General features: G+C 37.9%; 1 protein-coding gene across 7 annotated transcripts in view; it reads right to left on the bottom strand.

Moving 5' to 3' along the window:
• Positions 1–27,603, bottom strand: part of SWT1 (SWT1 RNA endoribonuclease homolog) — a 40,594-nt gene extending 12,991 nt beyond the window's left edge. For 3 of the 7 annotated variants that reach the window (XR_014228151.1, XR_014228152.1, XM_082311665.1), the window contains exons 1-16: positions 27,397–27,603; positions 26,469–26,543; positions 22,988–23,046; positions 20,654–21,407; positions 19,238–19,303; positions 19,046–19,102; positions 18,287–18,416; positions 18,027–18,128; positions 16,244–16,432; positions 15,589–15,682; positions 12,840–12,976; positions 11,855–12,006; positions 10,440–10,578; positions 9,212–9,357; positions 7,632–7,840; positions 6,107–6,235 (exon numbers count right to left, since the gene is read on the bottom strand). Coding sequence is in view for 1 of the 7 variants with exons in the window: in XM_082311665.1 (XP_082167791.1) it covers positions 6,107–6,235; positions 7,632–7,840; positions 9,212–9,357; positions 10,440–10,578; positions 11,855–12,006; positions 12,840–12,976; positions 15,589–15,682; positions 16,244–16,432; positions 18,027–18,128; positions 18,287–18,416; positions 19,046–19,102; positions 19,238–19,303; positions 20,654–21,407; positions 22,988–23,046; positions 26,469–26,534 (2,429 nt within the window). In the remaining 6 variants the exon portion in view is untranslated. Of the gene's footprint in view, positions 1–6,106; positions 6,236–7,631; positions 7,841–9,211; positions 9,358–10,439; positions 10,579–11,854; positions 12,007–12,839; positions 12,977–15,588; positions 15,683–16,243; positions 16,433–18,026; positions 18,129–18,286; positions 18,417–19,045; positions 19,103–19,237; positions 19,304–20,653; positions 21,408–22,987; positions 23,047–24,547; positions 24,569–24,601; positions 24,733–25,229; positions 25,384–26,468; positions 26,544–27,396 lie in introns of those variants that run through there. The other 4 variants (XR_014228153.1, XR_014228154.1, XR_014228155.1 and 1 more) reach the window with 4 other exon arrangements.
• Positions 27,604–27,657: the final 54 nt, after the last annotated feature.

Here is a 27,657-nt window from a genome sequence, read left to right as displayed (position 1 = left end):
CACGTCTCAAATCTGGCCAAACCTCTGTACCTCAGTATTTGCCACACTGAGCCATTCCCCTTCAACAGTTCTATATAATCGCCTGTGGTATAAGACTGGTAAGACTGTCATAACGCATTAACCAATTCAATAAATCTGTGCAGTTAATCAAAAAGGCATATGACAATTATATAAAAGTCAACTTAACCCACTAAAAGCCCCATTTAACCCCACTGTCAGAAGATCAGGGAAGCAAATAAGATGAAAAATGGAAAAACAAAACCTCTATGCAGCTTATCAACAATTCCTCATTACACTGCACTGCAATAAGGGACTCAAACTGGTGTTACAATCATCAAAACATGCCAGAGTTTTGTTCAGTATCGACCTATTGGGAAATTAAGGGTATTTTCCCCAAAATAAAGTCAAGCTCATGCTTTCTTCTATTGTGGAAGTACTTCAGATGTCAGATCCTGGGGCCGCTTTGTCTAAATGCCTATTCCCTAGCTTTACAAAGTCAGAAAAAAAACTATGGCTTTTACAACACTAACTCATTTATTCAAACTTTCCTGCTTTTTAGACTGGCTTAAGTGCAACAAGGCTTAAGCAGCTGCCACAGCATCACCTCTGCCCTGCTCCTTGTTAAGCCCTGGCCAATTTCAGCGGTATTTGACAGAGGCAGAGGTCTTGAAACTTTCTAATTTCTTACAGCTCTCATTAAAATAGGCAGAAGGGTAAAGGACCAATTTGGACCCTGGCAGCAGAGAAGGCAGTAGGTTAAGTTCAAATGTAATAGGAGATGGCAAAGAATCCATGTAGGAAAGGAAACACTACAATTAGGAGGAAACCTTTTGTCACATACTGCACATTTTCAACTATATCAGACATGACAATTAAACTAAAGGATACAATACTACAGAAAGATGAACTTCAGATATGCTATTACTGATGTAAAGTGGTCTTTTTCTTAGTAACCAAGGGGATGTTTCTGTGTTACTGCTGACCCCTGGGGAGTGACATTTCTACATACAACGCCTCTCCGCAAGATGCCTTACAGCTCATTCAACCATAATCCTGCTCTCAGCTGTGCCAATCTGACTATGTGTGGTCAAAATGCTCCATGGAGTTAATCCCAAAACATTCAATTCAGTGATCAGTTCTGATACAGTAACGCTTTGCTCCACTACTGAGACGATCTTAAAAATTATATTTTTAATTTACAAATGTTTATGAAGTCCTCACCTAAATCAGTGCTTTCCAAACAAACAAAATCATTGGGAATTTTAGAGAAATTCCATTTAGATAATATATTAGAAAAGCAGCATTCAGGTTTCTTACTGCAGTAAAAGTAACAGATAAATATTTTTACAGCTGACTATATTAGTATAGATATATTAGTATAAATATTTATATTTATAGTATAGTATAAATATTTATATTTATATATTAGTATATTTATAGGTATATTAGTATATACTATACTATATTGGTATAAATATTTATAGGTATTGTATCTAAGAGTAGATGCTGTAAATTGTGAGTGATTTTAAAGTTGGCATGCGAACAAAACAATTATTTCTTAGTGAGCAGATGAAAAAAATCAAACTAGAAATAACTATATCAATTCACCAAAGACTAAACATTCTTTTTCTTTTCTCTTAACAAGGATTTCTTATTTAAAAGTAACTTGCGCAGGAAACACGAAGACATGTAAAATTCCCTAAGGGTGCAAATAAAGCTTTGAATCAGAAGTTATGTTCAACCAGGGGAAACCGTTGGCTAATGTAAACCCCTATAGATACAGTTAAATGCTGCTGCTGAAGCCTTTGAAAGGGTAAGAAAGCTATCTGTATCCAGTATTCCAATAAGCACGTTAATGGGAAGAGTTAAACAGCAACAAGACACAAAATACGTTTCAGATGACTGGTCATGAAAACCTACAAGCACTTCCAATCTTCTGCTGGTATTGGTGCACACGTTAACTTCAACAGGTTAAAAGAGAAACACATCCTGCACGCAGCAAGTGGAGAGAAGTTATGATGTAACTTAAGTATAGAGTCAAATATATCTTAAGTATATATACCCCCCCAGCAGCGATACCTTGCAAGGAATTCTGCACTACTTAGAACAAGATCTGTAAGAGTTAATTATCTGTGATAAGTACTTAAACCTCTCCTCTCTCCAAAGAGGAAGGGCCCAAACGTCTTCCAGCAGAATCAGTGGAAGAATTTCTACAAGTGATGACAAATTTGGCACATACTTGAGAACCCCGAGTTGTAGAAATACTTCTGTTGCCTCAAAGAGCTACTTGAAAACCAAGAAATTATTTTAAAGATTTTTGAAGATAATTATTTTAATTTATTTTAAAGATTTAATTTAAGAGACCTTAAATTAGGTCCCCTAGTTAACTGGTTCCAAGTAATACCCAACCCAAATAATACACAACACAAATACGAGTGTAAACCATCACTGAAAACAGTCAGAAATATTATTCAATCCAAAATTATTTAAAAGCATGGCATGGTTTTACAATTTGACTTGAAGTATAAATTTCAGGGGTTTAATAATCTTTGTTCATTGCTAATCAATGTACTATACATCAACACATATAATACCCTCTGCTGTCAAAAGTATTCCATGCTCACTTTTTAAGTGAGTAAATCTCAAGAATACACTGATACAACAATGGCTGCAAGGATCAGCTGTATTTGATGAGACAACTAACATATACTTGTTTAAATACATTCCTGCTGCCAAAAGAGGCAGGTAGGTTATCAACAGTTGCTAACCATACTAGTTACTGTCTTCATTGTAGAGCTGAAGTACTGTAAAACGTTTAGGGCACGCAGTATTTTGCAGTATAAATACCATTCTGCTACCAATGCTGTTAGAGGAAGAAGCAAAGATAAAATTAAAAATCTGTATGATATGACGGAAGTTACAAAAATAGGGTAAGATGCAAAAAGCTGTTCATAAGACCTCTTCTATGAAGCAGCTCGTCTCCCCCCCCTTTTTTAATAACTGTATTTGTCATAAACACATTCTGGTCATCAAGTCTACCTAGTTGTTGTAGTGCCACTAGTGTAGTATTTTCTTTATGAGGAAGGGTATCATTACACACATTTATCTCAAGAAGTGTGATTGTGCTTTTCTAATTGTTTTTAACAATTTGAAAATCTAAACTTTTAATGCAGTTGAACTTTCAATATAACTTATTTGTAAAACGTCTAAACTTTCACAAGACAGTTTCTTCTTTGTTCTGGACAGCAAGGAACAGAAGGTAACACAGAAAACACTTGTATTTTATCACGAAAAGCTGTATTACTTCCAAATATTCAAGCTAGAACTGTTTCACTACTTTTTCTCCAGAGGCCTCATTTTCTGCAGTCACACCATTAGATTAACTACAAGTCACTGAAAGGAATTTTTTTTCAAAAAATCAAGAAAAATAAACATACTCTAAGTTCAGTTTTAGAAAGGCTGAGCAACCTAGGCAAAATAAGCTTCCCTCTCGCTTCTGAAAACTTCAGACTTTTTGTTTTAATACTATGTAATATATATAAACCTACAAGGATTCATAAATATGGCTTCTGACTCTTTGGAAAACCTACTCAGAAGTCTCAAACTAACTTAAGTACCTACACTCAAGACTAAACCAGAAGATTACGTGTTACAGTCTCTCTGAATTTCTTGCTCCACGATGCCCCCCACTGCAAATCTGCAGAACAAACTCAGAGCAGGCATTTCCAAATGCAACCTCGCAAGAAAATTACTGCACTCCGAGAATAATCCTGGATGCATAAATAATGTATATCAGTTTAGTGGTAGAAAAGAAAATTTTAAAAAGTATGAAAGGAATTTTTAAAGCCATTTCATAAATTTTATTCAGTGTGACGGTAATCATGTGGAACAGAAAATAGCCTCTCCATTTCAAATAAAGTCAAATAACAGAATCCTGTTTATCTTTGCTCCAGATACTCTAATGGCTCTAGTCAAGAAAGCAGATCTTTTGTAAAATACATTTCCCTGGTATAATGTTAGACCTTTTTATTTTTACAGAGCTCTCCCGTAACAGGAAATATGAGATATAAGTAGCTTTCACTAAAAGAAATAAAAAATGTGTTTTGTCATAGCCACATGAAGTTTTAATGAAACACTCCTCTAACACAGAAATAACGACCTTGAAGCACCATATTCCCATTAAATCTCATCCACCACATACGTAAACTGATACCACAGGATTTCTTTCAAGAACTTTAGCACTGGAATGAAAAGAACCAAGTTTAGCAGTAGCCTGCTTTATTAAAACAATTTCTTTAAAGAAAAAACTGACATTGCCACTACTAAAATCTAATCTCAATTGGGAACACTAAACGAAACAATCAGCAACAAAAATGAATCAATTACCACCAAGCTATTCTAGCTCACATCTCTACCCATATTTTTCTGTTTCTACTTGCATAATATTTAGACCATTTATCTTCAAAAGAAAGACAACAATTCTCTGAATGGATTTGTCCCATTATTAGTGTGCTGTACAGAAAAAAATCTAACCTATAACTTGGGCTGTAATACTACCGATGCAGCAATGGCCTTTTATGCTCATGCGAACACACTACTTCACATGAGCGTACCTTGATGCTTGCTTGGGACTTACAAAATATGTATTTTACTGAAACATTTTAATTAAAGTAATATTATTTTGACCATAATGGAAAAAATGCAATGAAAACTTATTTGGGTGTGGAGAAAAGCGAAGCAAATGTTTGCATGATTCTATCACAACTTTTACTGGGGAAAAAAAAAAAAAAAAAATACTGTAGCAGTTACAGATGAAAACTAGCTCAAGTTCCAGGTGACAGAGCTCCAGACCCCTGCCTCAGACTTTTGAAGTGCCTTGACAGGTCAGACCTCACACTTTACAACTGGGATAACCATACATCCATACTTGGCAGGACTGTTGTGATAACTATAGCATAAGGACTGTGATCCTTCAGCAAAGATTATAACGGACACTGCTAAGTACTGATAATGCAAGTTTAAAAGCTCATTACTATGATAGAATGATAGAAAGAACACTTCTTGAAAAAAATTATATGCTTATTAGATAATTCCCAACAAAGCTGTAAGAGTCTACAGTAGAAATGTAATATACCTCAACATTTACTTAAAAGGCAGATTGTTGATGTACAGGGCAAGCCCAATCATTTGGATGCATCTATTCCACAGTTTTCTAACCTACTTGCACTGTTACTATGCAAAAAAAGCGTGCAAAGTGGTGCGGTTTTCCCAAATCAAACAGCTCCAGCCACTCAGATTCACGGCCTGCAACTGGAACTTCAACCACAATTACAAAGCAGTTCCTACAAACACTCTTTAAAGTCAATGGGAAACTGAGAAATTCCACAATTTTAAGAGTAACATGTAAAGCATTCTTCTGTAGCTGGCCCTGCCAGTGAATAAACTTCATTGCTATTAAAAAAAAAAAAAAAAAAAAAAGGACTAAGCTAAGACTACACAGGAGATACCTTATTCTTTCCAGAGCTTCATTTTTATTATTCTGCACTCTTTAAAAAAGAAGGAAGACAGGGAAAATATCATCCTTCCTAAACTGAGAGTCCAGCTGATTGTTTGTTATCGCTACTGCTGCAATATAGGTTTTGACTCATGAATAATACTCTAGAATTGGAAACAGTGAAGTCCCAAAACTTTATGTCCTTCACCATATTGGAAATTTGCCCCAATGCGAGTGGGCCTCACATTTGAAAACCAAATGTTTTGAATTATTCAAAGTTGTTGCCATCAGAGCTAATATATTAGTTAATCATGTCATAGCTTTGGTTACACTGAGCAGAGGCGGGTGGCTCATCATCAAATACTGGAAAACAAGTCCCAAGTCATAAAAGAGAAAATTCACTACAAGAGATCTGAATGTCTGCAACAGTTTCTTATTCTTTCGCTACCAAGAAAAGGCTCTAGGTAGCCTTGATATCAAGATTTTTACTTAAAATCACATAACTAAGCACACATAATAAATTGTAATTTGGGATGAAAAGATTTCAGTGACTTTTATGACTTTAAGCAACTGTTATTATCACTAGCTTTTATGACTAGCTTAAATACTTACCTACTAATTCCTTCACGGATATCATTCACAGCTGCCAACAGTTTCTGCAGACCTAAAAAAGCTTCTTCAAACGAAGACTTTGCTGTCAAAGTTACTGCATTGGGGTCCAACTTTTGGAAAATTTCAATACTAATAGTAAAATGAAAGAAAGAAGAGACATTGAAAGCAGTTAATAAAAATCCTCAAAATTCAGAGAAACCCAGTATCTATTGTATGTATTGTATTTTGACTATTAAAAAAAAAAAACCAACAAGGTCAAATGTAAATTTATAGTAAAACCATGTTATCTAAAATATTCTTAGAATAACTAGTAGAAAGACCATGCCCTACAATTGTAGTTCTCTGTTTAAAATTTTCCTTGGTAACTGTATTCTATAACAGTATTTTATCTTTGACTTAAATAGATTTATCATTAAACTTCACTTGAGAATGAAACAGTCTCTTCATGCACAACCTGAGTACACCTGAGTAAGCCTCTCTTAGAAGAGAACTGTTAGGTTAGAGAAGCAAAGTAAAGTGCTTTCCATTAATTTTCCAAGCAGCTTCATTCTCCATTTTGTCCAGGCTTGACACCTTCCCTGCAATGGTTGTGTTGGGACAACGAGCTGCAGTGCACTCATGAAGAATTATCCTCACAGGTGTGAGATAAGTAGTATTTTCTTGACATGAGCAAGAAGAGTGTGAAGTGATCTTTGATTCTAAAATTTTACCCTCTTTTCACAGCACAGTCCTTAACAGGCGGCAAGAGCCAACAGTTTAGTTGCATTTTCATTATAAAGTGGTACACTTGAAAGAGTTTTTCTTTGATGCCTGTATGAAACCTTCAAATTCACGATTACCATCCCAGTAAAGAGAACTGTTAAGAGACTGTTCTCTGGAACAGATCCTCAGCTGACGTGAGCACCACACCACGCCATCTCCTGACCAGTTTCAATTCAGCTGAATTTGCACTGGTGTAAGCCCAGAAGACTTACACTAGTGCAGCTCTTTAGTAGGTTCTAATGCTAGTGTGGAAATGGCAATGGTAGAGTTATTATCACTCTTTATTAGTGAGACCTTAACAGACCACCAAAAATGGAGTTCCTTTGTGCTTGACGTAACTCAGTGTCCCTCCTTTGAAAAGATTTCAGATTAAGACTACAAAAAGAAAATGGTATCTATTTAGATTTTGTGATAGCATCCAAAAGGATGGCATTTCAGTGATTTTTAAGCAGACTTTTCAGATGTCTCACATTTGTGGCTCTTACAGGGGTTTCAACACCGTTCTCTAAGGCAACTTATTTCAGCCACTGAGCAGAAAAAGAGCAGCACATTAGACAGATCACTGACTGCATCCACATAACAACTTGTATGCTCCCAACTTCTTTCTGTGACAAGTTGTGTGATTTTTTTTTTTTTGTCAATTTTGTTTAATTACTAATAGCTTCTTCTCTAAAATAGGAAAAAAAAGCAATTTCTAAAGTGTGTTTCTTTGAAAATTATGTAAGGTTATGTAGAAGTTCTGAATTTCTTTAGCATACTGTACCTGTACAAGTTGATTGTATTCCATACAGCTTCGAGGACTGACCAGATTTCCTGGTGCCTGTTTTCTTGAGCTACATGAAAGCTTGAATGTGACTTTTTTTCCTCGCAGTTTTGAAGATTTGGTGTCATTGCTTCCATTTTTTCACATACAGCATTTTCTGAAAGAACCATGATGTCTTCTGATAAATCCTGCTCACTGTCTGACCTCACCTTATAAAACAGTTTAGCAAACAAATGATGAGTGTATTTGGTTCCTAACTTAAGAAAACTTGAACACTTCTACTTTTTTTTTTAAAGCAATGCTCAAAAAAAACCAAGGCAGATCTCTTCTATTCATAACCATCTTTATTACAGTCCCTGCATCTAAAGCATCTCTCAGTCTTTCACCAAGTCTTTCTTCTATATGTATATATTGGTATTTCTACAGATGGGAAATGGAAGCAAAGGGAAACCCTGTGCCAAAGCTTCCCAGGCATAGTAAGCTGGTATAAATAAGAACTGCTTCTTACTCTTACTCCCTATCCCACGACTGACGGCACATTTTCCTCTGCAGCAGCACAAAGTACTCATCTACTCATTTGGTAAAATGGTTCAGAAAATTTGTCCAGGTTAATCTGAAACGGATCTGGCACAACCTAGTCTGTATAAGGGCAGTTCTTTGTAAAGTTAAACACCTGTCAGGACAAGGAGAGCAGGAAAAAAGTTTTCAGATATATTTCCTATGTCAGCACCGTTCACAGAAGTGCGGACTAAAGTGGCTGACTGCAATACACACAGAAGTCACAGCACAGTAGACAAACAAGACTCCCCAGATCATCCTTCCTCTCCTTGACTGCCGCCTTCTTCCTTTCCCCTTCAGCTTTCTCCAAAACTCAAAAGGACTTTTTACAGATATTCTGATCTGTATTCTTTGCCATACATAGAAATATTTCAAGTCATCCATGCTCCTTATTCCCTGTTTTATGCCATTACATATGGAACTAACAGTACCACAAACCAAGACACTGAAATTTCTTCCACAGAGACTCAGAGATGAGCTGGAAGTAAAGACATACTTCTCAGAACACAAAAGGTATCAGGACACCCATTAACTATCACAAAGCACATGATACAAGCGAGTCCTTTCTTCATGTGTAGCACCAGAGCTACCAAGACAATGAAAGCTGAAATAACACACCTAGGAATAGTAGTATTGGATCAACGTCAGACGTAGAAACAACAGTTTTAAGATTAATCTTTAAGGCCCTTTTCCATCAGCTACAAATACAATAGAAAACTAAGACATTTTTCCTGAAAGCAACTAAAGACCGTTTTTCAGTCACCGCCCAATACTAACACATTTATATTGGGGGCGGGGGGGGTAAGTCTACCAAGCATATACATAAAGGCAGATATTTGCTACATGAAAATAAAAGTTAAATTTGGGGTCTATTAATTTTGAAAACACTCTAGCCACAACATTTCCTGCAGTAATTTGTTGAAATTATGGGAACAATTTAGAAATATAAGCCAAGTTTGTAATATGAACATGGAGCAACTTCAAGAAGTTGTTAGGTAAACGAATACTAAAGCTCTTCTTACCTCTGTAAGTGTTTGGTATAGCTTATTGACTTCAGCATAAGCCTGGGGAAGTACACCGTTATAGTTTGACCTTGAACTGAAAGCATGGAGTAATTTTTTGGATTCCTGGAGCAAGATACCTGCTGTTGAGGAGTCAACTGTTTTACCTGATATTTAGACAGTAATACAGGAAATAGGAAAAAAAAAAATATTAGATGTTAGGAGTTATCAATCTTAGGAGACAAATTTAATAATCAAATATCTGGATTAACTGAAGCACATAGAAAGCCTTAAAAATGGTTCAGAAGCATTAAATTAAAGTTTCAAGAAAAACGTGTGCAAGGTTAAGATTTCTTACTTCTTAACCAAGTCTTCCAAATTTATCCCAGGATCTGGCAAGAGAATCAACTGCAGAACAGCAATATCCCAAAAGAGGTCTATCTGTTAAAATCAAACTTAAAGACATCTTTAAATAAATGAAAGGGGGTTGGGGTTTTTTTTTGCTGGCTTTTTTTGAAAACAAACCTCCCTGCCCTGATCTATCACATTAAGTAGTCTTTACTCCTCCGTAAGTTATTTGGCGAAATGCAGATCATTTGGCCACACGTAACACGGTGGCAAAGGAGAGAGAAAGATTATTTGCTTTTTAAAAATAGTTCAGAGACCTCGGTGACCATTAATATATATATTCATTAAATGTTTTTCCCCTGATTTTTGCAGGTACATAGAGATGTGTGAAATAAATTCTTACATGCCTGATAGTGTCCACACATTTGCTTTTACTGTCTTTGTATAAAAAGTAGAAAAAGCCAGCAAAATACTGAATTACAAAAAAAACAAACAAAAATAACATTTCAGAAATCATTTTGGTGATTTTTGCAGGTGATATTTAGACCATCTGGGACCAGAGCCTGGACAGACTTGATCTTGCCACAAGCTTTCTTTTTTTAATGTAATTCATAGCTCATCAATTTCAGTTCAATTCTGGCTTTAAGGCTCCAAAAACAGTGTTGGGATTTTGTTACCCATCTGAGGAATAAACTCTGGATCAATACAAGTAGATAAGACTGTCCAAGGTATGGCTCCATTTGGATAATCTTAAATTGAAAAAAAGGCAAAAAAGGATGGAACACTATTATTTAAACATAGAGAGTATATGCCTTTTCAAAGTATCTACTTCTGTAACTACTAAAACCAGAAGAGTGAGGTTTTTTACAAGCTTACAATTAACATTCTCAGAGATTCTTACCTGTACAAAGGTGTTTATAGAGACATTCAATGGTTGAAAGTAAACTCCTTGGCACAACATAACCAAAAACAGCCATCCAGTGTTTTTTATAACACTTCAGCAAGTTTCCTAATGTCCACGGTGGCTTCAGATACAGTATCTGAAAGATAATATGTTATAAATTCGAAGGCTGATTTTCATGTAGACATATTCCTATACATTTCACAACTGCTCTGTTTTTCAATAATGTTATGATTTGTGCTTGCTGAAGTAGAATTTCAATGACTCCTCAGAAATAAGGCTATATTCAGATTTAACAAGTTTATCTATTAAGAAAGATTTGATTCAATAGCATCATGGGTTAAACAGAGATGCTCACATAGAATTGTTCAGAGTACAATAATAATCTTTCAACATTTTCATGATTTTTGGTTCCCCTTTTCTCAAACATTCCAAATACTCTTGAGTTATCTCTTATAGTGATTTCATGTGTTACTTGTGTACAAAAGCCAGAACAACAGTAAATAGGCCTTTGATTTTCTAGTATTGTTAAAAAGCAAAAATAAACACTTTTCCTAGCTGTGACTATACATACATGAAGTAATTGCAATAAAATTAATTACTACCAAGTGAAACCAGAGTTTGAAAAGATGTTAACAGAAATCAACTAAGTTAATCCAAAGTGCCTAAAAGCTTAACAGCTAATCAAAGCTCTATCTTGTGGAACAACAGTCATCCTATGCAAAGAATTTTTTTTTTTCAAAGCCACAGAAGCTTATCTGCAATAAATTTAAACTTCTAACTAACCCCTACCAGCTATAAAATAGAACCTAAACCCAAGCATGCATAATTTCAAAGTGCCTTGTACATGAGTATTTATTTTCTGTTAACAATACTTTTGAAAGAGTGTTTGGAGGGTCTCGGTAACACCCTTATAATTCTGTATCGGCACTGCAACCAATTTAGCTGTGAACAATTTTATCCACACGGTACCTAAAAACATCTGTTCTGATGGGGAAGAAGTGCCTGCAACAACAGTGCCTCAATATTATATAAAACGTGATGGAATAATTTCTTGAAGGACATAGTTACAATGCAGTGATTTAACTATACTAGAAAAACTGAAATAGAAATTTAATGCAACCAGTGAAGATAGTTCTGAAAATTCACGCTGAACAGCCAGCATCTCTGTTACCATATTATTAAAAGACTACTAAAATACTGCACAGTCATTACTGGTCAAATAGAATAATCTTGTTATAAAATGAAATAGTAAAACTGAACGCTGAACTGTTCACTGTCAGTGAACTGTTATGTTAGTGAACTAGATGACTTAGCTGTTTGGCTTAGCACAGGTACTAATATCATTAAAATACCAAGGACATTTGAAGCTCTTAATACATGAAATTATCAAGCAAGATGATATAAGAAACCACCTCCATCCATAGGTTTCCAAATGCAATTTTCATTTCAGTCTCCAAAATACAAGATAAAGCTTCTCCTAAGTTCTTTTCAAGGTCTGGAAGTATATTTGGGAATCGGGCAGTGAGACTAGCATCACCTCTTTCTGTTTTCTTGAATTCTGTATCTGTCAAACCAATGATATAGAAACAGTTGCAATAAGTACCTTTTCTTATCTAAGTTATGTTGATAGTACATAAATAACTTGTCCCCATAAATAAAGACAGACTGCACTTTATGTTATAAAGCAGATAGGCTACATCTAATTAGGTTTCAAGTATTTCTAGGTATACCCACTTGTACTGTGGGTATTTTTAATTACAAGCTACTAACCAAGAAGATTAATTTCCCCAGAGCATTATTCATTTGTGACCTTACTCCACATTTCTTTTTTCCTTAAATAACTTAGATCATATACAGCCAGTGGGGTTATCAGCAAGTATTAAGAAGATCACTTCTTAATACTGTAAGCTGTATTTTTATCTTTGGAAAAATGAACAGGCAACTCAGGAATCAAGTTCTACTGTTTAGGATGCAGGTAAAGGTATTAGCATAAAACGTAAGGAGTGATCTTAGCATACTGAATTTTGCAACTACTAAGAACAGGAGCCAAACTGGCTCAACTGGAAAAACCTCTTTTCAGTCCTAAAATGTTCAGGACACCTTTTAGATTACTATAAACACAGGAAATTCATGCTGTGTGTTTTCTATAAAACAAAACTACATCATATTTTAATTTCCTAGAACTCTAAGAGACAGATGTTTTAATAAAGGTCTCAAACTTCCAGAAAACGATTTACCTTTGAAAATAAAAAAATCTGCCCCAAACAAAAAGCATTCCTAAGGATTCAAAGTATCTGAAAACTGAAGTTACAGTAGAAACTGTTCTCCCTCTCCTACACTGATTATTACGTCTCTCAAAAACCAACATACGGATACATGCACATTAAACAAACATACCACATTTTGACTGTTGCAGCTCAACACAGCTCTGGTGCATGTTTACATTCAGATTCTGTAGAGCAGTAACCAAATCAGCTTTGCAGAATGCCTTGACCTCACTCACAATGGCTTTATTACATAAATTTTTATCATCCCTAGGAAAAGAGAATTAATTGTTGACATAAAACTGACATTATTACATAGTAAGTAATAAAAGCAACACACTGAAAAAATTGCCTTCAGTAAGCTTCTTTGGGAGCTTCATTATATATGAAGTTTTCTTTCTCAAGCAATTAGAAACAGTTCAAAAAATTAAACCAGAAAATTAACTAAAGCAGCTATTTTGAAAAAAAAACAAACATACTGGAAAATGTTTCAGGCTCTAGGTTTGCCTTAAGAAAAAAACAGCCATAAATACCACAGCAATGATGCCTAGTTACTATCATCTTAGAATGCAAACAAGGCAATGATTCTAAGACAGTAATATCTTATTTGATTGCTACAACAAATCCTCATTTTTGACACCTTTTTTTGCTGTTCTACTGGCCAAATTGTTGTCTCAAATGCTGCCCTACACTGCTCCAGCAGAACTACTATAAAGAGGCAGTACCAAGTTGGATCCTAGTACTTTCTCAAAAATTTCCATTGCTTATAAGGATAAAGGATAAAGGGATTTTCAGATGAAAAGCACTTCGGACGTCACCTCCTGTTCTTTACTCAGAGAAACCCAAAATCATTATTAATAGCCCTACCAATACTGCGATTGAAATAGTATTTTCAGCAGCAACCCAATCCACACACGTCACCTTGCACAAACAAACTGAAACCTAGGTCTTAACCCAACTTATTGAAACTATGCAGGTTTTAGCAAAGACCACAGCAAGCTGTTTACAGTACCTGTCAAGGAATATTAGCCCTTTAACAACTAGCTTCATGTGATTTGTATCACATTGAGAATCAATACTCAAAAGTCAGCTGTTATCCTCACAGAATATGAGTAGAGGCAAATCTATCTCCATCTTCTCTAAGAGTAACCTTCAGTGCCCATCACTCTCCCCAAACCAGAGGCAAATTTATCTCCATCTTCTCTCTTTCTAAAATTAACCCTTGCCAATGTTTATCACTGTCCCCAACCAGGTGGGCAGAAACAGTGTCTCTCACTGGATCTCAGTCATTAATACAAGTAGATCTTTCGATTTTGTAACTCCAATAATATTTTTTATGAGAAATCAGAATAAAGTCTGAGAAAGCTATGCTTTAAAAAGTTTTTAAATTGAACATTGAATAAACTTAATTCTACTTTAGGCCTCAAGCACATGAAGGTGATTATGTCTACAGTCTTTGTGTTTTACTATATCATCACAGAATCATAGAATACCAGGTTGGAAGGGACCTCAAGGATCATCTGGTCCAACCTTTCTTGGCAAAATCACAGTCTAGACAAGATGGCCCAGCACCCTGTCCAGCCGAATCTTAAAAAGTGTCCAGTGTGGGAGAATCCACCATTTCCCTGGGGAGATTATTCCAGTGGCTTGATTGTTCTCATTGTGAAAAATTTTCCTCTTGTGTCCAATTGGAATATCCCCAGGAGTAACTTGTACCCATTACCCCTCATCTATTCCACATGACTCCTTGTAACAAGAGAGTCTCCATCTTCTTTGTAGCCACCCTTTAAATACTAGAACGTAGTGGTAAGGTCTCCCCTAAGCCGCCTTTTCTCAAGGCTGAACAAACGCAGCTCTCTCAGCCTTTCCTTATAAGGCAGGCTTCACAGTCCTTTGATCATCTTTGTGGCCCTTCTCTGGACCCCCTCCAGCCTGTCCACATCTTTTTTGTATACTGGAGACCAAAACGGAACACAGTATTCCAGGTGTTGCATGACAAGTGCTGAATAGAGAGGGATAATGACTTCTTTATCTCTGCTGGTGATGCCCTTGTTGATGCAACCCCACATCCTGTTGGCTTTCTTTGCCAGAGCAGCACGCTGTTCCCTCATATTGAGCTTGTTGTCCACCAGGACCCCCAGGCGCCTTTCCACAGAGCTGCTCCCCAGCTACCAGAGCTTGGTAGATCCCAGCCTGTGCTGCACTCCTGGATTATGTTTTCCCAGGTGCAGGACCTTATATTTATCTTTGTTGAACTTCCTAAGGTTCTTGTTAGCCCACTCTTGCAGCTTATCCAGGTCTTCCTGCAGGGTGGCTCTCCCGTCCGAAGTGTCCACTTCCCCGCTGAGTTTGGTATCATTGGCAAACTTCATCAGGGCACACTTGATCCCATCATCCAGATCATTTATGAAGATATTAAACAGCATTGGGCCCAATATCGATCCCTGGGCGACCCCACTTGTGACAGGTTGCCCGTTTGAAAAGGAGCTATTTACCACCACCCTCTGGGTGCGGCCTGTCAGTCAGTTCCCCACCCGCTGCACAGGCCACTTGGCTAAACCATAACACATCAGTTTCTCCAGGAGGCGGTGGTGGGAAACCGTATTGAAAGCCTTGGAGAAATCCAGGTAGACAATGTCCACTGCTCACCCCACATCAACCGAGCAGGCTACTTTGTCATAGAGGATGATCAGGTTTGTCAAGCACAATTTGCTCTTCTACTTCTACTTTCTCCTTCTACTCTAGGTTTTAAGAGGGTGATGCTCCTCAAAAAGCTTATTTCAGAAGCAGCTCTTCATTTTAATATATCCTTTGAAAATGCTGTATTTGGCATGAGACTACCTTACACATCATAAGAGACCTAAAAACACACAGAAACTCACGTGCAGAGTATGACAACAGCTTGAGGAAAGAGGTTCTGATACTGGAGACAACATTGTAAAACACGATCATCATTGTTCTCGTCACTCAGGCCATCTGCAAATTTAGTTAAGACAGTGCTGACGTGTTCAGTAGTAACTCAACGTAAGAAATACTGTTTTTAAATTGAATACTCCCCAAACGAGGACAGAGAAGGGTATACTAAGGACAAGTCTGAGCTCTGAATTCTTAGGTACTACTCCACTCAAAACCACTATGGTTTTGCCAGAAAACGTCAAGTGAGCCACATGCAAATTTGAGTATGTTAGATTTTGTCATGACCAAGTCAAAAGCAAAAGCACACAACATATCCTTAGCTCACAGGTAAAAGTAGTAACTAGATGAATTTTCATTAAGTAATCCCCCACCTACCAACAGATGCAGCTAAAAGCAAGAAACAATTGATAAAACAATAGTGAACAAATCACTAATCTGAATAAGGTATTTGCATACTATAGTCTTGGATATGCTCTGAAGGCTGCTGTAAGCTATTAGCTGATTTTAATCAGCAAACTGCAGGGTGAAGACTGTACTAAACTCAAAATTTAGTGCTAAGGTTCACACTAGGTGAACTGCAAGGATTAAGTACCCAAAACAAATTGATTGCACATATATTACATATTTTTTGAGAAGCAAGCTGCATGGATTGCCCCCACAATTTTGAATCTTGGTTTTTGAGACACGTGTAGATGAACTGGACTGCAGGGATAGCTTTGTCCCGAACATGCTGCAACATTTTTCCCTTCTTCAAGTTGTCCAGCTCTTGTAGGACGACCCAAGGAATTATTAACGCAAGTCTGCCAACCCCTGGAAAGAAAAGAAAAAAGAAAAAAAAAAAAACAGAAAAAAAAAAAAACACAAAGGCATTTTCAAAAGCCATGCAAACTACTACAGTTAACTTTGAATTCAAACATCGTATTTATGTAAGCTCACACTTCTCTTTTTTGCAAGTAGTTTCCATACTCCATGCTCAAGAGTATCTAGCATTAGAAAATGAACAACTGAAAAAGGCCAAGTTACCTCTTTCTAATCTAATCTCAAACTGGCACTATATTGGTCACACGTAAAAATTACAATATTAGGCAAACAAAAGGAATAAACAATTTCAATCAACAGAATACTTTGACAACAGTATGTAGTGATGTTGTAAAACACATTTGCAGCAATTAAAATCCTATCACACACACACACTGTAAGATGTTAAAGCAAGGTGACAGCATCTGAAAGAACAGGCTGAAAAAAACTGGATGACCACAACAATCACTGTGCAAAAACAATCATCACATAAAAGGAGCAATGGTTTGTGCTAATTGCCAACCAGCATTCCTAAGCAAGGAACAGGAAGTACAGATATTGGACCATGGTTTTATTTGTAAGTATGGTTTGAACTTCAAAACTATTATATATGAAATACATGGTAAATCGGAAATTTAATGACTGTTCTGTTGGTCCACCCACGACGAATATTTCAACAGTTTTCTTTCCCATTCACATTAGAAGAAAACAATTTTGAAAAAATACATTAATATCCACCTGCTTTGTAATAAATAGGTCAGGAATCAGAAACCTTCTGAACCTTTTGCATAATGGGTCTGGTGCAGGACCAGAAATTGGAAGCTGCAATATTCTAAAAAAGGCATCCCAGTGTACACAATGCAACACCATTCCTAATATGGGAAAGAGAAATAAAGTCTGACACACTCTTGAAAATTACTCAGGCCCTTACAAAGTTATTTTCCAGGTGGCCGGAATAAATGTGTTCATTAGCTGAAAGTATCAAAGCACCCTAAGTATTCTGATAGATTCCAAATATGTCTACCAACAACTGACACACACAGTCCTAATCCTGCTAACATCGAATCGCTAAGAGCTTCACAGCATACTGAAGCCAAACATTAAAGCCAGGGTCTGCAATCTGAATTCCTGAGAAATTGCTCACACATCTTGTGAATTCTGTGACCTTTACCAAGAGAGAAATAAAGCACTGACTGACTGCTTATCAGATTTCAAATGTTTTTAGATTTCTAGAAAACAAGTGCTAAAAAGAGAGTAGAAAACATCACCACTAGTAATGAATTAAATGCTTAAAAGTTTGGTTTTACAATAGGTAAGACTTATTTACCTCTAAGAATTCATGCACATTCCTGGGAACGTTGACCGTGATTCTCTGTAGGTATGTAGGTATAAGCACAGCAGGTTCTGCTTTCATAGCTGAATTTTCCTTAAGAGGCAGACTATTTGGGTTCATAGAATCAGCCTCTTAGGCATGAGCCTCCTGCTTCTATATGAAACCTGCTGCCTTTTTAAGGAGCCCAGGTTTGTTTTTCTTCACATAGCCTGAAGTTCTTACATCATCTGTTTTTTCTTAAAATGTCTTATTGATCACCATGTATTCACATACCTGGTATGTCCTCAGATTTCAGGGATCTGACAAACTCAAGGTGACTAATCATTATATTTGTGTCAATCACCACCAATATGTTCAGACCAGAAGTAAAAGCCTCTGGGGGGAAAAAAGGAGGGGAGAAAAAAAAAAAAAAAAAAAAAAAAAAGAACAAAAAAAGTTGTGAAAAAATCAGTTGTGTACTCTCTACTCAGACCATTAACTGACTGGAAAAACTAGTTGCAAGAGGATACCCAAGCCATCAAATTATGACATACCAGCAGAAATATTTAAATCCTGTTCTGGAAGATCTATTTCCATACTTGTAAGTTCTCCACAAGTCTGTACTACAGACAGCGCCATCTTCTTCTGAACACGAGCAACATGCAAATCTTCAACTATCTGCATCTACAATGAAAAAAATTTGCACGTATGAAATCAATTGTAAGTAATCACTTACGAATTGTTCCCAAAAAAGACACTTTCACGTTAATACTGTATTGTTAAAACTGGCTAAAAACGAAGCATGACAAATTTTAAGTTGGTACAGTAAATGTAAAGCCATGAGAACCTTCTGCACATCCTCCACTATAAGATGTCCACAAAAGATGCCCAAAATACGGCCTAGAAAGATTTGTTTATGACCTTTCTACCTGGTACCCAAAAACTTTGTTCCATTTTTTGCTACATAGACTGCAAGTTTCCTGACAGATGTTTCTTTAAAAAAACATGTCTCTTCCAACTTGAAAGTTAGAGGATGGCAAATGAGATAGCTAGAGTATGTAAGCAACTATGAAGGTCCCTTACATTGCAGGGAATAACAGAAAGGCAATCTTTCTATCTCAGAAAGTTCCTGATTAGCAGTACTTTAGCACGTTTGTTTACTATTTGAAAAAATTGCTCCACATTTTTGAAGTGTAGATCATAAGCCAACAATGCAAAATACTAGGACAGGTCATGGAATTGTCCAGCTACACAACCTTTGTGCCATGAGTTTTTAATGCAACTTAGACGTGTTAAATTAAAGCATTACTAACCTCTTGGTCCGTTTCTGGATTCTGACTGTCTTGAAGGGGTGGAAAGACTTCAAAGCTCTGTAGGAAGAATTAAAAAAAAAAAAAAAAAAAAGCCAACAAAACAAAATACCAAGGAAGAACGAGGAACAAGTGATCCCTATTTCAAAAGTTTCAGAATATAGCTCTTCAGTGTTAAACAAGCACATCACTAACCTTTTGGACAGACTTTATGTCCTCACCTTCTTGGTAGGAGTCAGACGTGCACGGGACCTCAAAATTCTAGAAACAAGTAGGAATGGAAGTAGAACATTTATCAGTCTTTCAGAGCGCTTTTTAGAGAACACTGAATATTCCCAAGTGAATTGAATAGGTAACATAAAATATATTTTCGATATCCATGATGAAGCATCTACAATATAATTTCAAAAAGGCTTGGAAGGATGGCTTCCTTTTAAAATAAATACAGTGGTTTACGCAGTAAACCTATTTTTCCAATCTCTTGTGGGTTTGTGGCTATGTTATTCTTGCTCTGTGCTTCCCAGAACAAGACAGACATGACAGACAGCAAAGGGTCACAAAGATGATTAAAGGACTGGGGCATGTCATACAAGAAGCTGAAAGAGCTGGGACTGTTTGGCCTGGAGAAGAGAAGGGGGAATCTCATCAGTATTTATAAATATCTGATGGGAGGGTGTAAAGAAGATGGAATCAGACTCTTAGCAGTGCCCAGTGCCAGGGCAAGAGGCAACGGGCACAACCTGAAACACAGCAAATTCCATCTGAACACAAAAAACCCCACTTTTTTACAGTGAAGGTGCTTGAACAGGCTGCCCAGAGAGGTTGTGGAGTCTCCATCCTTAGCGATATTCAAAACCTGACTGGACAGAGTCCTGGGCAACCTTCTCTAGCTGACCCTGCTTCAGCAAGGGGACTGGACTAGATGATCTCCAGAGGTGCCTTCCAACCTGAACGGTTCTGTGATTCTGTATAAAATTACTATCTTTGTGTACACACAAAATGATTGTGCTACTGTAATATGAACGGAAATCATGTTGCTAGGCATGTTAACGAGAACAACAAAAAAAAGTAACCACACTCAAGATAAAGTTGAGGTGCAGAGCCAAACACAAGCTAGAGCTTAGAAACAAACTGATCACAGCAAAACGTGAAGTTCTGCAGGAAACGTACAAATTTAGTTCTAGATCTACAAGTTCTCCTGACATCACTTCGCCAGCAACGAGCACCTGTTTGGCAGACAAGTTTTCATTGGTTTGGTTTATTCATTCAAAAAATAATACAACCATGTCAGCTCAAAAAAAATTCTGTTGACTTATACCTAAATTGAAGTATTCCACACCCCCAGCAGCAAAGTAAAGCTATGAAAGCATACGTGCAGACACAGTCCTAATATGCAAGACCTTTATCCTTCTAGTTTGTTTAACCATTTAGCAGAGCAGAGAAACATTTTAACATGGTTTACACTGGAATCAAAAAAAATCCATCTAGTTAGCTATGAAATCCTGTTTGAAACCTGTAAGAAGACAGTCTGCTTATATAAAAACTGCCTGCCACTCAGAAACTAGCCTGAAACATCTACCTGCATAATACAAAGAACTAGGATCTCATTACCTGCTTAAAACATAATGCTGTGGCTTCAAAGTACCTTTCTTCAGTCCCTGAATTACCAGTAGCTTTATCGGAATCAGCATTCTCTTTTTTCCGTTTACAGGAGTCCCATCGCTGTGGTGTTTCAGCTGAATAGTGTGATGGTGTATGTTTATTCCCATGCCATTTTTTCTTAGAAAACTCCTTATATTCTTCTTCGTACTCTTCTTCCCAAGTCCTAGATAACATATTTGGCTTCTTAGTGAAAGGCCTATCATCATGCACAGTCCCTGTAGAGGTGTCAGATGGCTTTTTTGGAATTCTGACATCTTCACTCCGTTTTTTTGATCCACCTGCCTTTTTATGTGGTACATGTGAATCGTACGCAGATGACTTCAATTTTTCCAACATAGTTTGTTCTGCTTTTAACTTTAGTTTGCAGAGTTCAACTTTCTCTGTCTTTTTCTTCATCGCCTTGTCCCTCTGAACTGCAAAGCTATGCCAGAGTCTTTTTCCTTCTGTTCCATCAAAACGACTTTTGTTATATCTTTCCCTGCTAGTAGGCACTACATCAGGAGTGCGTGTACTTCTTCCATGTTTAATTTCTTTGGCTTTAAATTGGATAACTATTCTCTTTTGCTTTTCAGTTTGGATTAAAGAATTGTCTGTGGTTTTGCTTCTATTCGGAGATTTTCCTTGGGATCTTCCATCAGCACCATGAGACATACTAGAACTTTGGTCTTGCTTCTTCTCTTGCCCATCTTTCTCTATTTTGAATCTATAGAAACATTAAGAAAAACGTAATCTAGCTCAGTTAATGTAAAAGAACAACAAAAAAAAAGCCTGCACTTGATGTAGGCAGTTACAGCTAAGTATTTACAAGTACCAATTTGGTGTGTTCTTAATATGAACTTGCAGCAACATCTGTCCTTTAAAATAGTTTGATACAGCATTTTCAGTATTTACAGTTTTCCTAGCTGTACAGCTATTCTAGCTTACAAAATTGAGAAAAATCCTTTTCTGCATTCACTGTCTATCAGTTTGAGAAATGTCCTACAAAGTCTAGTTTCATGTTATCACACAGATAAGTTTTAACAGCAGTTTAATAATACATGAGGTGTGTCACCCTAAAGTTCCAGCGTGCAGCAGTCCAGCTTGGTCATACAGTGCCGAACACCGCACAGCTTTCAAACAGTGCAGGATAAACAGACCAGAGAACTTGGCAAAGAAACAATGGATGGGAAGATTGTAACATTCTCAGAAATCATGAATGATATGATAACTGAATAGGAAGCTTTCTTATAATAGCAGAGAAAATACTCAATAAATTTATCATACACTAGGTTTAAAATATCCAAAGAAAGTTTCTACCCTACTCTATAATAGTGTCATCAAAAATGTTGGGGAGGTAAAGGCCATTTGACAAACTCACATAGGACACGTAATTTAAATGCACTGGTTGGCATCCAACTTCTGACTTAGGAGACCCCTAACTGGTTCTTAGAAGCTGGAAGGTGTACGACAGGAAAAAATCATTTTGTACTTGTCTTGTTTCACATATTCCTTCCTATGCAAGCCCTGCTGGCCACTGTCAGGGATGGGGTACTGGACTATGATAGAGTTTTGCTCGCACATAGCGACTGCCTTATGGTTATATCATACTGTACTAACAAACAGTGCTTAGCAGCATGCATGCATGCAGCTAAATATCCTACAACTTACAACTCCAGGCTAACAGAGAAACTGCAAGAAGATTTTGCCATGATTAAGAAACAATCCAAAGCCTGGCAATCTCAGGATTCACGAGAACATTCTCACTTTATATGAAGTAGTTTTCAAACACCATTTAACATTTGCTACATTCAAGGTGAAAGATTGCTTTCTTTGCCTTGGAATCAACTACTTCAAGCATCAGGAGAAATCAATGATTTCAGGACTACAGGAATCTATCGAAGGTACCAAGTTCACTGCAGAACTATGTCCCAGACTTCACTGGAGCTTTTTTTGCTAACAAAACATGCGTGATATGCAATACAGACCAACAAGGTAGAGCTCAAGCCAAAAAAAAAAAATTATCTTTTTATGACAGCAGTGTTGGAAGGATATAAGTCCTACCTTATTTGAAGTGTAGTAGCATACATTAGAGTTAAAAAAAAAATTTCTGAACCCTGTCTTCTCAGCTATCTCAAACTGCCCGGCTTAGACAGAACCTACTCATTAATGCAATGCCAACACCTCATCAGTTAAAATACCATATTTTATTCGGTGAACAAGTCCAACAAAATTCTTAAATTCAGTATTTAAAAAAGTCTGTGATTGTTTTAAGTAGTTCCATTTAATGACAGAGCAAGAATTTACCTCTGAAGTTCTGTCTCTCCTTTCATAGTATGGTTATAAGATCTTGGGTCATCAGAGTTCTGAAAGAAGGAAAAAATTCAAGGGCTTATAGAGGAAACTGCAGTTAAAAACAAACCTTCATAAGATGGAACAAGCTATTATTTCATGCTAGATTCACTATGATCTTGAATAAGTTAACCTTCAAAAAGGCAGCCACATACCTTGCTATAATCTAGTATTTAGATTTTGTTGTATTTAAGAACGCAAAGGGAAAAACTGAATGTGGCACACAGTCCTGGGTTATAAATAGAGAAAGCTCAACTAATTAAACACATTTAGGATTCATGTGTTTCATATACTCTACAAGTATATCAGTATGTAAAAATATACATTTTTTGTATATTTATAAAAATTCTTAGGGAAAAGAAAATTACCTGAAGACTGCTTCCAACTACCCCCTAGGTAAGGCCAAAGAGAGGATATTTCTATGGGAGGTTTTTGTGCAGAAGTGATGTGTTATTAATTCTCATCAGATTACTAATTAGGTGGAACAGTGTGAAACTGCAGTCCCTAAGCAAAGAACTTGAATGGTCCTTGTTTAGAAAGCAGTTATATCACTGCTTGGCATATCTATATTGCAAGCTGCGTCGCATTCACATTGTGGAATAACTGGAAGGCAACTGATCAGGTCAGAACAGAAAGCAGTTTACTGTTGCAGCTATGGGAGAGAACAGAGAGCAGCAAAATGACAGACTGCTGATATGAACTCTGCCCAACAAGGCAGTTAATTTTTATACACCTTTGGGTTATACAACTCAGTTTTCCCCAAACTACAGCAGGGTGTAGGAAGTTACAACAGAGAATGGTAACATATGGATTACTTCAGATAAGGAAGCTCCAGACAGTACATCCTTTTACAAATAATTCCCTCCTTCAATAATTGGGTCTTGCTGACTCGGTGAGGCTGTTAGGTCACTGCTGCAGAGATTCTCCTAATTAGAGAGGCCTGCAAAGGCCTATGAAGCCTTAGCTATTTTATTTACACATTAAGAAAGCACTTCATTAAAAAAAATGAAAGGGTTGCAGAAACCAGTGGAGCCCTAATGAATTGAGGAAATTTTGAGATCTTCTGCCTGTGGTTGGGTCTGGAGTTGTAACAGCAGCAAAACCAAAGAAATCATAACTTAGGAGGCTGTTAAAGGCTGCTGCCACTGAGAATCATAGCGATGCAACTTGCTGCAGGAAGACCTGTTCAACTTACATCATTATAATCAAATAGGAATCAAAGCGTTTTATTTCTTTATTAAGAACTCAACTAACTGGCAATCAGTGAACTACACACTCAGGATCAATAATAGCAATACAACAGAAAAACTACAATAATAGACAATTACAATATGACACCAGATCAGATGACTTGGTACCAGAAAGTTTTAAATCTCGTACACCTACATGATAGACTTTGGCACACACACACGCTGTTGAAGACACGGGTGCGCCAGTCATGCGTGCAACCGTACCACTTCCTACAATCTGCTAACGCACACGCTGGTGAGAAAGGCCCCCCACGAGGTCACGTACACACACCCAAGGTGTGGGAGCCTACGGGATGCCCCCCCTGTACTGTCACTCTACCAGCTGGAACGCAGGCTACTGACAGTGTCCGGCAGCGAAGGTGGAGGTCGTGATGCTGGTGGGACAACCACTGGCAGTACCAACCCCAGTTTCACTGCTGCTCCTCAGTTACCGCTTCCTCTCTTCAAGGCCTAGAACCACGAGTTTTCATGATGTTTTTTGTATTTCTTTTCAACTTAGCTCCATCTTTTCTCAAAAGTCTCTTGATAATTCTCTGATTTTCACTTAATTTGGGCATCTTAAGCAAATTTTCGTACTGTTACTTTCCTCTTAGCATTATCAGTTTGGGATAAGTGTCCTCTTGGAGCAGACTGTTCTAGGTGTTCTGTTTACAATCCCATGGGTATCATATCACCTGGTGTTATCCAGGCCATGTTACCAAGAGGAAGCTGTGCTGACTCCTCCAGACAGCTCTGTGTAAAGCTGTTCTAATTTATACCATGACAAATGTCCTTTCACTCATACTTATGGAATCATATGCCAAACCACTAAAAGCTAACAGGCATAAAGTTTTCTGTAATCTGTGGTCATGCTCACAACACACATACACACACACAAAAAAAAAATCCACCAAAGCCCCCACACAACCACGCCTAAATATGGCTCTACATAAATGGCTTACTCTCACCTGTAAGAGCTGAAGATACCTCTTATCCATACTGTGACCACACTGAAGAAACACTTGCTATTATTCAGAGGTTTCCTTATCTTTTTGCTATTATTAGTTTGGGTTCTCAGTGTTGCTTGCACTGGTCAATGTCTGCATATAGCAATATTTAATGCTGTCTCAAACAGAGTGAGATCATGCAACAGTTAAAACTCTGTATTCTTCAAATTGGTATAGGCATTAGCAACGGCAATACAGCTATAGTATGAGGTTTTAAGCCAAGTTTTTACCCTTTGTATTGCAGAAGTTAAAAAAAAAAAAAGCCACCTTAGAATAAGTTAATGTTAAAAGACAAATTGAATAATAATAAGGAATTCAGGAGAAAAAAAAAATAGTTTTGGCCTTGAACAACATTTTCTACATGAACAAAAGGCTTCTAACATGTATAACTCAGTTTACAAGGCCATCATATCACACTCATTTATAAACACTTCCAAACATTTTTTGAGACATTTATGGTAAGACAGTTAAAAGTTCTCTTATTTCATATATACTTTACAAAATCCAAGGGGAAAAAAAAAAAAATCCAGCAAACTTAAGTGTGGATTTATTAAACTACTGATTTATTGGATATGTATTACACTACTGGCAGGAAATAACTTCCCAGAAGGGGATACAAACAACAAAAAAGAATGGGAAGCTACATACAAGCATGACCAGAAAGATTATCATCCCTCTAGCATGTGCATTGCCCAAGCGATTCAGTGAAAGCTTACTCACTAAATACAAATATGTACCAGAGTATGCCAAGAATTTTGGTCATTGATTTACATCTCAGGCGTTAAAAGGAAATGTTTGAGAGTTTCTTGCTAAAATGCTGAAAAGTATAATTTGTGGTTAATCAGAAAATTAAGATATATGATCCAAGATAAAGAACAATACCAGAATACAGTAGTGGTTTTGGTAACAGTTTTAAGCTCAACTTTCCTCAACCAGAAGATACACTAAAATAAAAAAAAAAAATCATCTCTTATTTTGTGATACCCACGCTAGTCATAGCCTCTGGAGAAAAACATAAGCTAGTTATCTGGATAGAACTTGCAGTTACCTGACCAATTCAATCCTCCTGCTGTTTTTAATGACCCCACCTTTAAATTTGATTCATCCTTCTGTCACAAGACTGCAAAACAATTCATGCTCTTCTCTTAAATGTGGGGGTTCGAATTAAAATAATAAGAGTAATAATACAGCTATTCCTACTTTGTCATCCCGGCCATCCAAGCAGTCTTCCTTTCCAGTTAGTTTCTTCAGTTTCGTTTTAGACATCTTCAAATGCTAAGAAAAACAGTGTTGCCGTTATTATTTATTTCAAGTTTTTATTTCCAGCTGGTATAAAAAATAAATTTTAACTGCATAGAGAAAAAATACTCTAATACTCATGTTTTCTCATGACACAGCGACAGCAGATTTCAACAGGGTTAATTATTCACATGTCACTACTAAGAGACCTTCACAGAAAAAAGGATGGCAACCACCTTACCATCTGCTCCAGGGACACATATTTTGCACCAGCAAACATACCAGACTAATAGAGACAAACATCCTTTAACATTTAGTCATACAGCCGTCAAGTTTTAAAGCAGTTCCAACTATACAACTCCCGCCCTGGGCCCCCCCTACGGTGAAGGTAATACCGTGACATCTCGCAACAACTACACCACCCTTAAGACAAACCAGTTCCGAGAGCCTGCCGCGAACAAGAAGAGGTTTAAGGGGCTGTAAGAAAGCTTCACCAGAAGCTCCCAAAGCTCTCGAGGTGAATCTCCAGAGCAGCGGTCAACCACCTAAACAGACAGGCCACAGCAGCAGCTCAGCCACGAAGCAGGGAAGACCAAGTAAACAGACGGCTCCTCAGGACAGCCTTCAACATGGGCGGGCTGAGCGACGGCAGGACGAGCTGCGGCTCCGCCACGAGCGAAGGGGGAGCAGCCTCCTGCCCCAACGCCGCGCCTGACGACAGGGCGAGTACGGGGGCCCTCCGGAGCACCGGCCTCGCCTCCCCACCCCACCGCACCCCACCCGGCAGCTGCCAGCGCACCCCCTCCCCTCCCCTCCCCTCCCTCCTTCGCCTCCCCGGCAGCAGGGCACGGGGGCGGCCCCGCCTGACGGCCAGCCAGCTCAGACGCACCCTCCCGTCGAAGTCGAAGCCGAGGCCGAGGCGGGCAGCGGCTCCGCGCCCCCCACGCCGTCGCGCCGGGCGGCCTCAGGAGGACGGTCCTGGCGGAGGGGCCTCAGGGGTACCCCGAGCGCAGCCCCGCTCTCCGGGCGCGGACTTCCCTGGCAGGCACAGCCCACCGCGCCGCTCGCCTCCGGGAGCTGCCGCTGCCGCTCCCCGCCGCGGGGCGCGCTGGGCGAGGCCCGGCTGCCCCGGGAGCTGGAGTCCTGCCGG

Source organism: Platalea leucorodia (assembly GCF_965183815.1).
Source record: "Platalea leucorodia genome assembly, chromosome: 5".
In the NCBI taxonomy this organism is placed as follows: domain Eukaryota; kingdom Metazoa; phylum Chordata; class Aves; order Pelecaniformes; family Threskiornithidae; genus Platalea; species Platalea leucorodia.
Note: the sequence above shows the minus strand (reverse complement) of the source record. Positions and strands in the feature narration are given on the sequence as shown.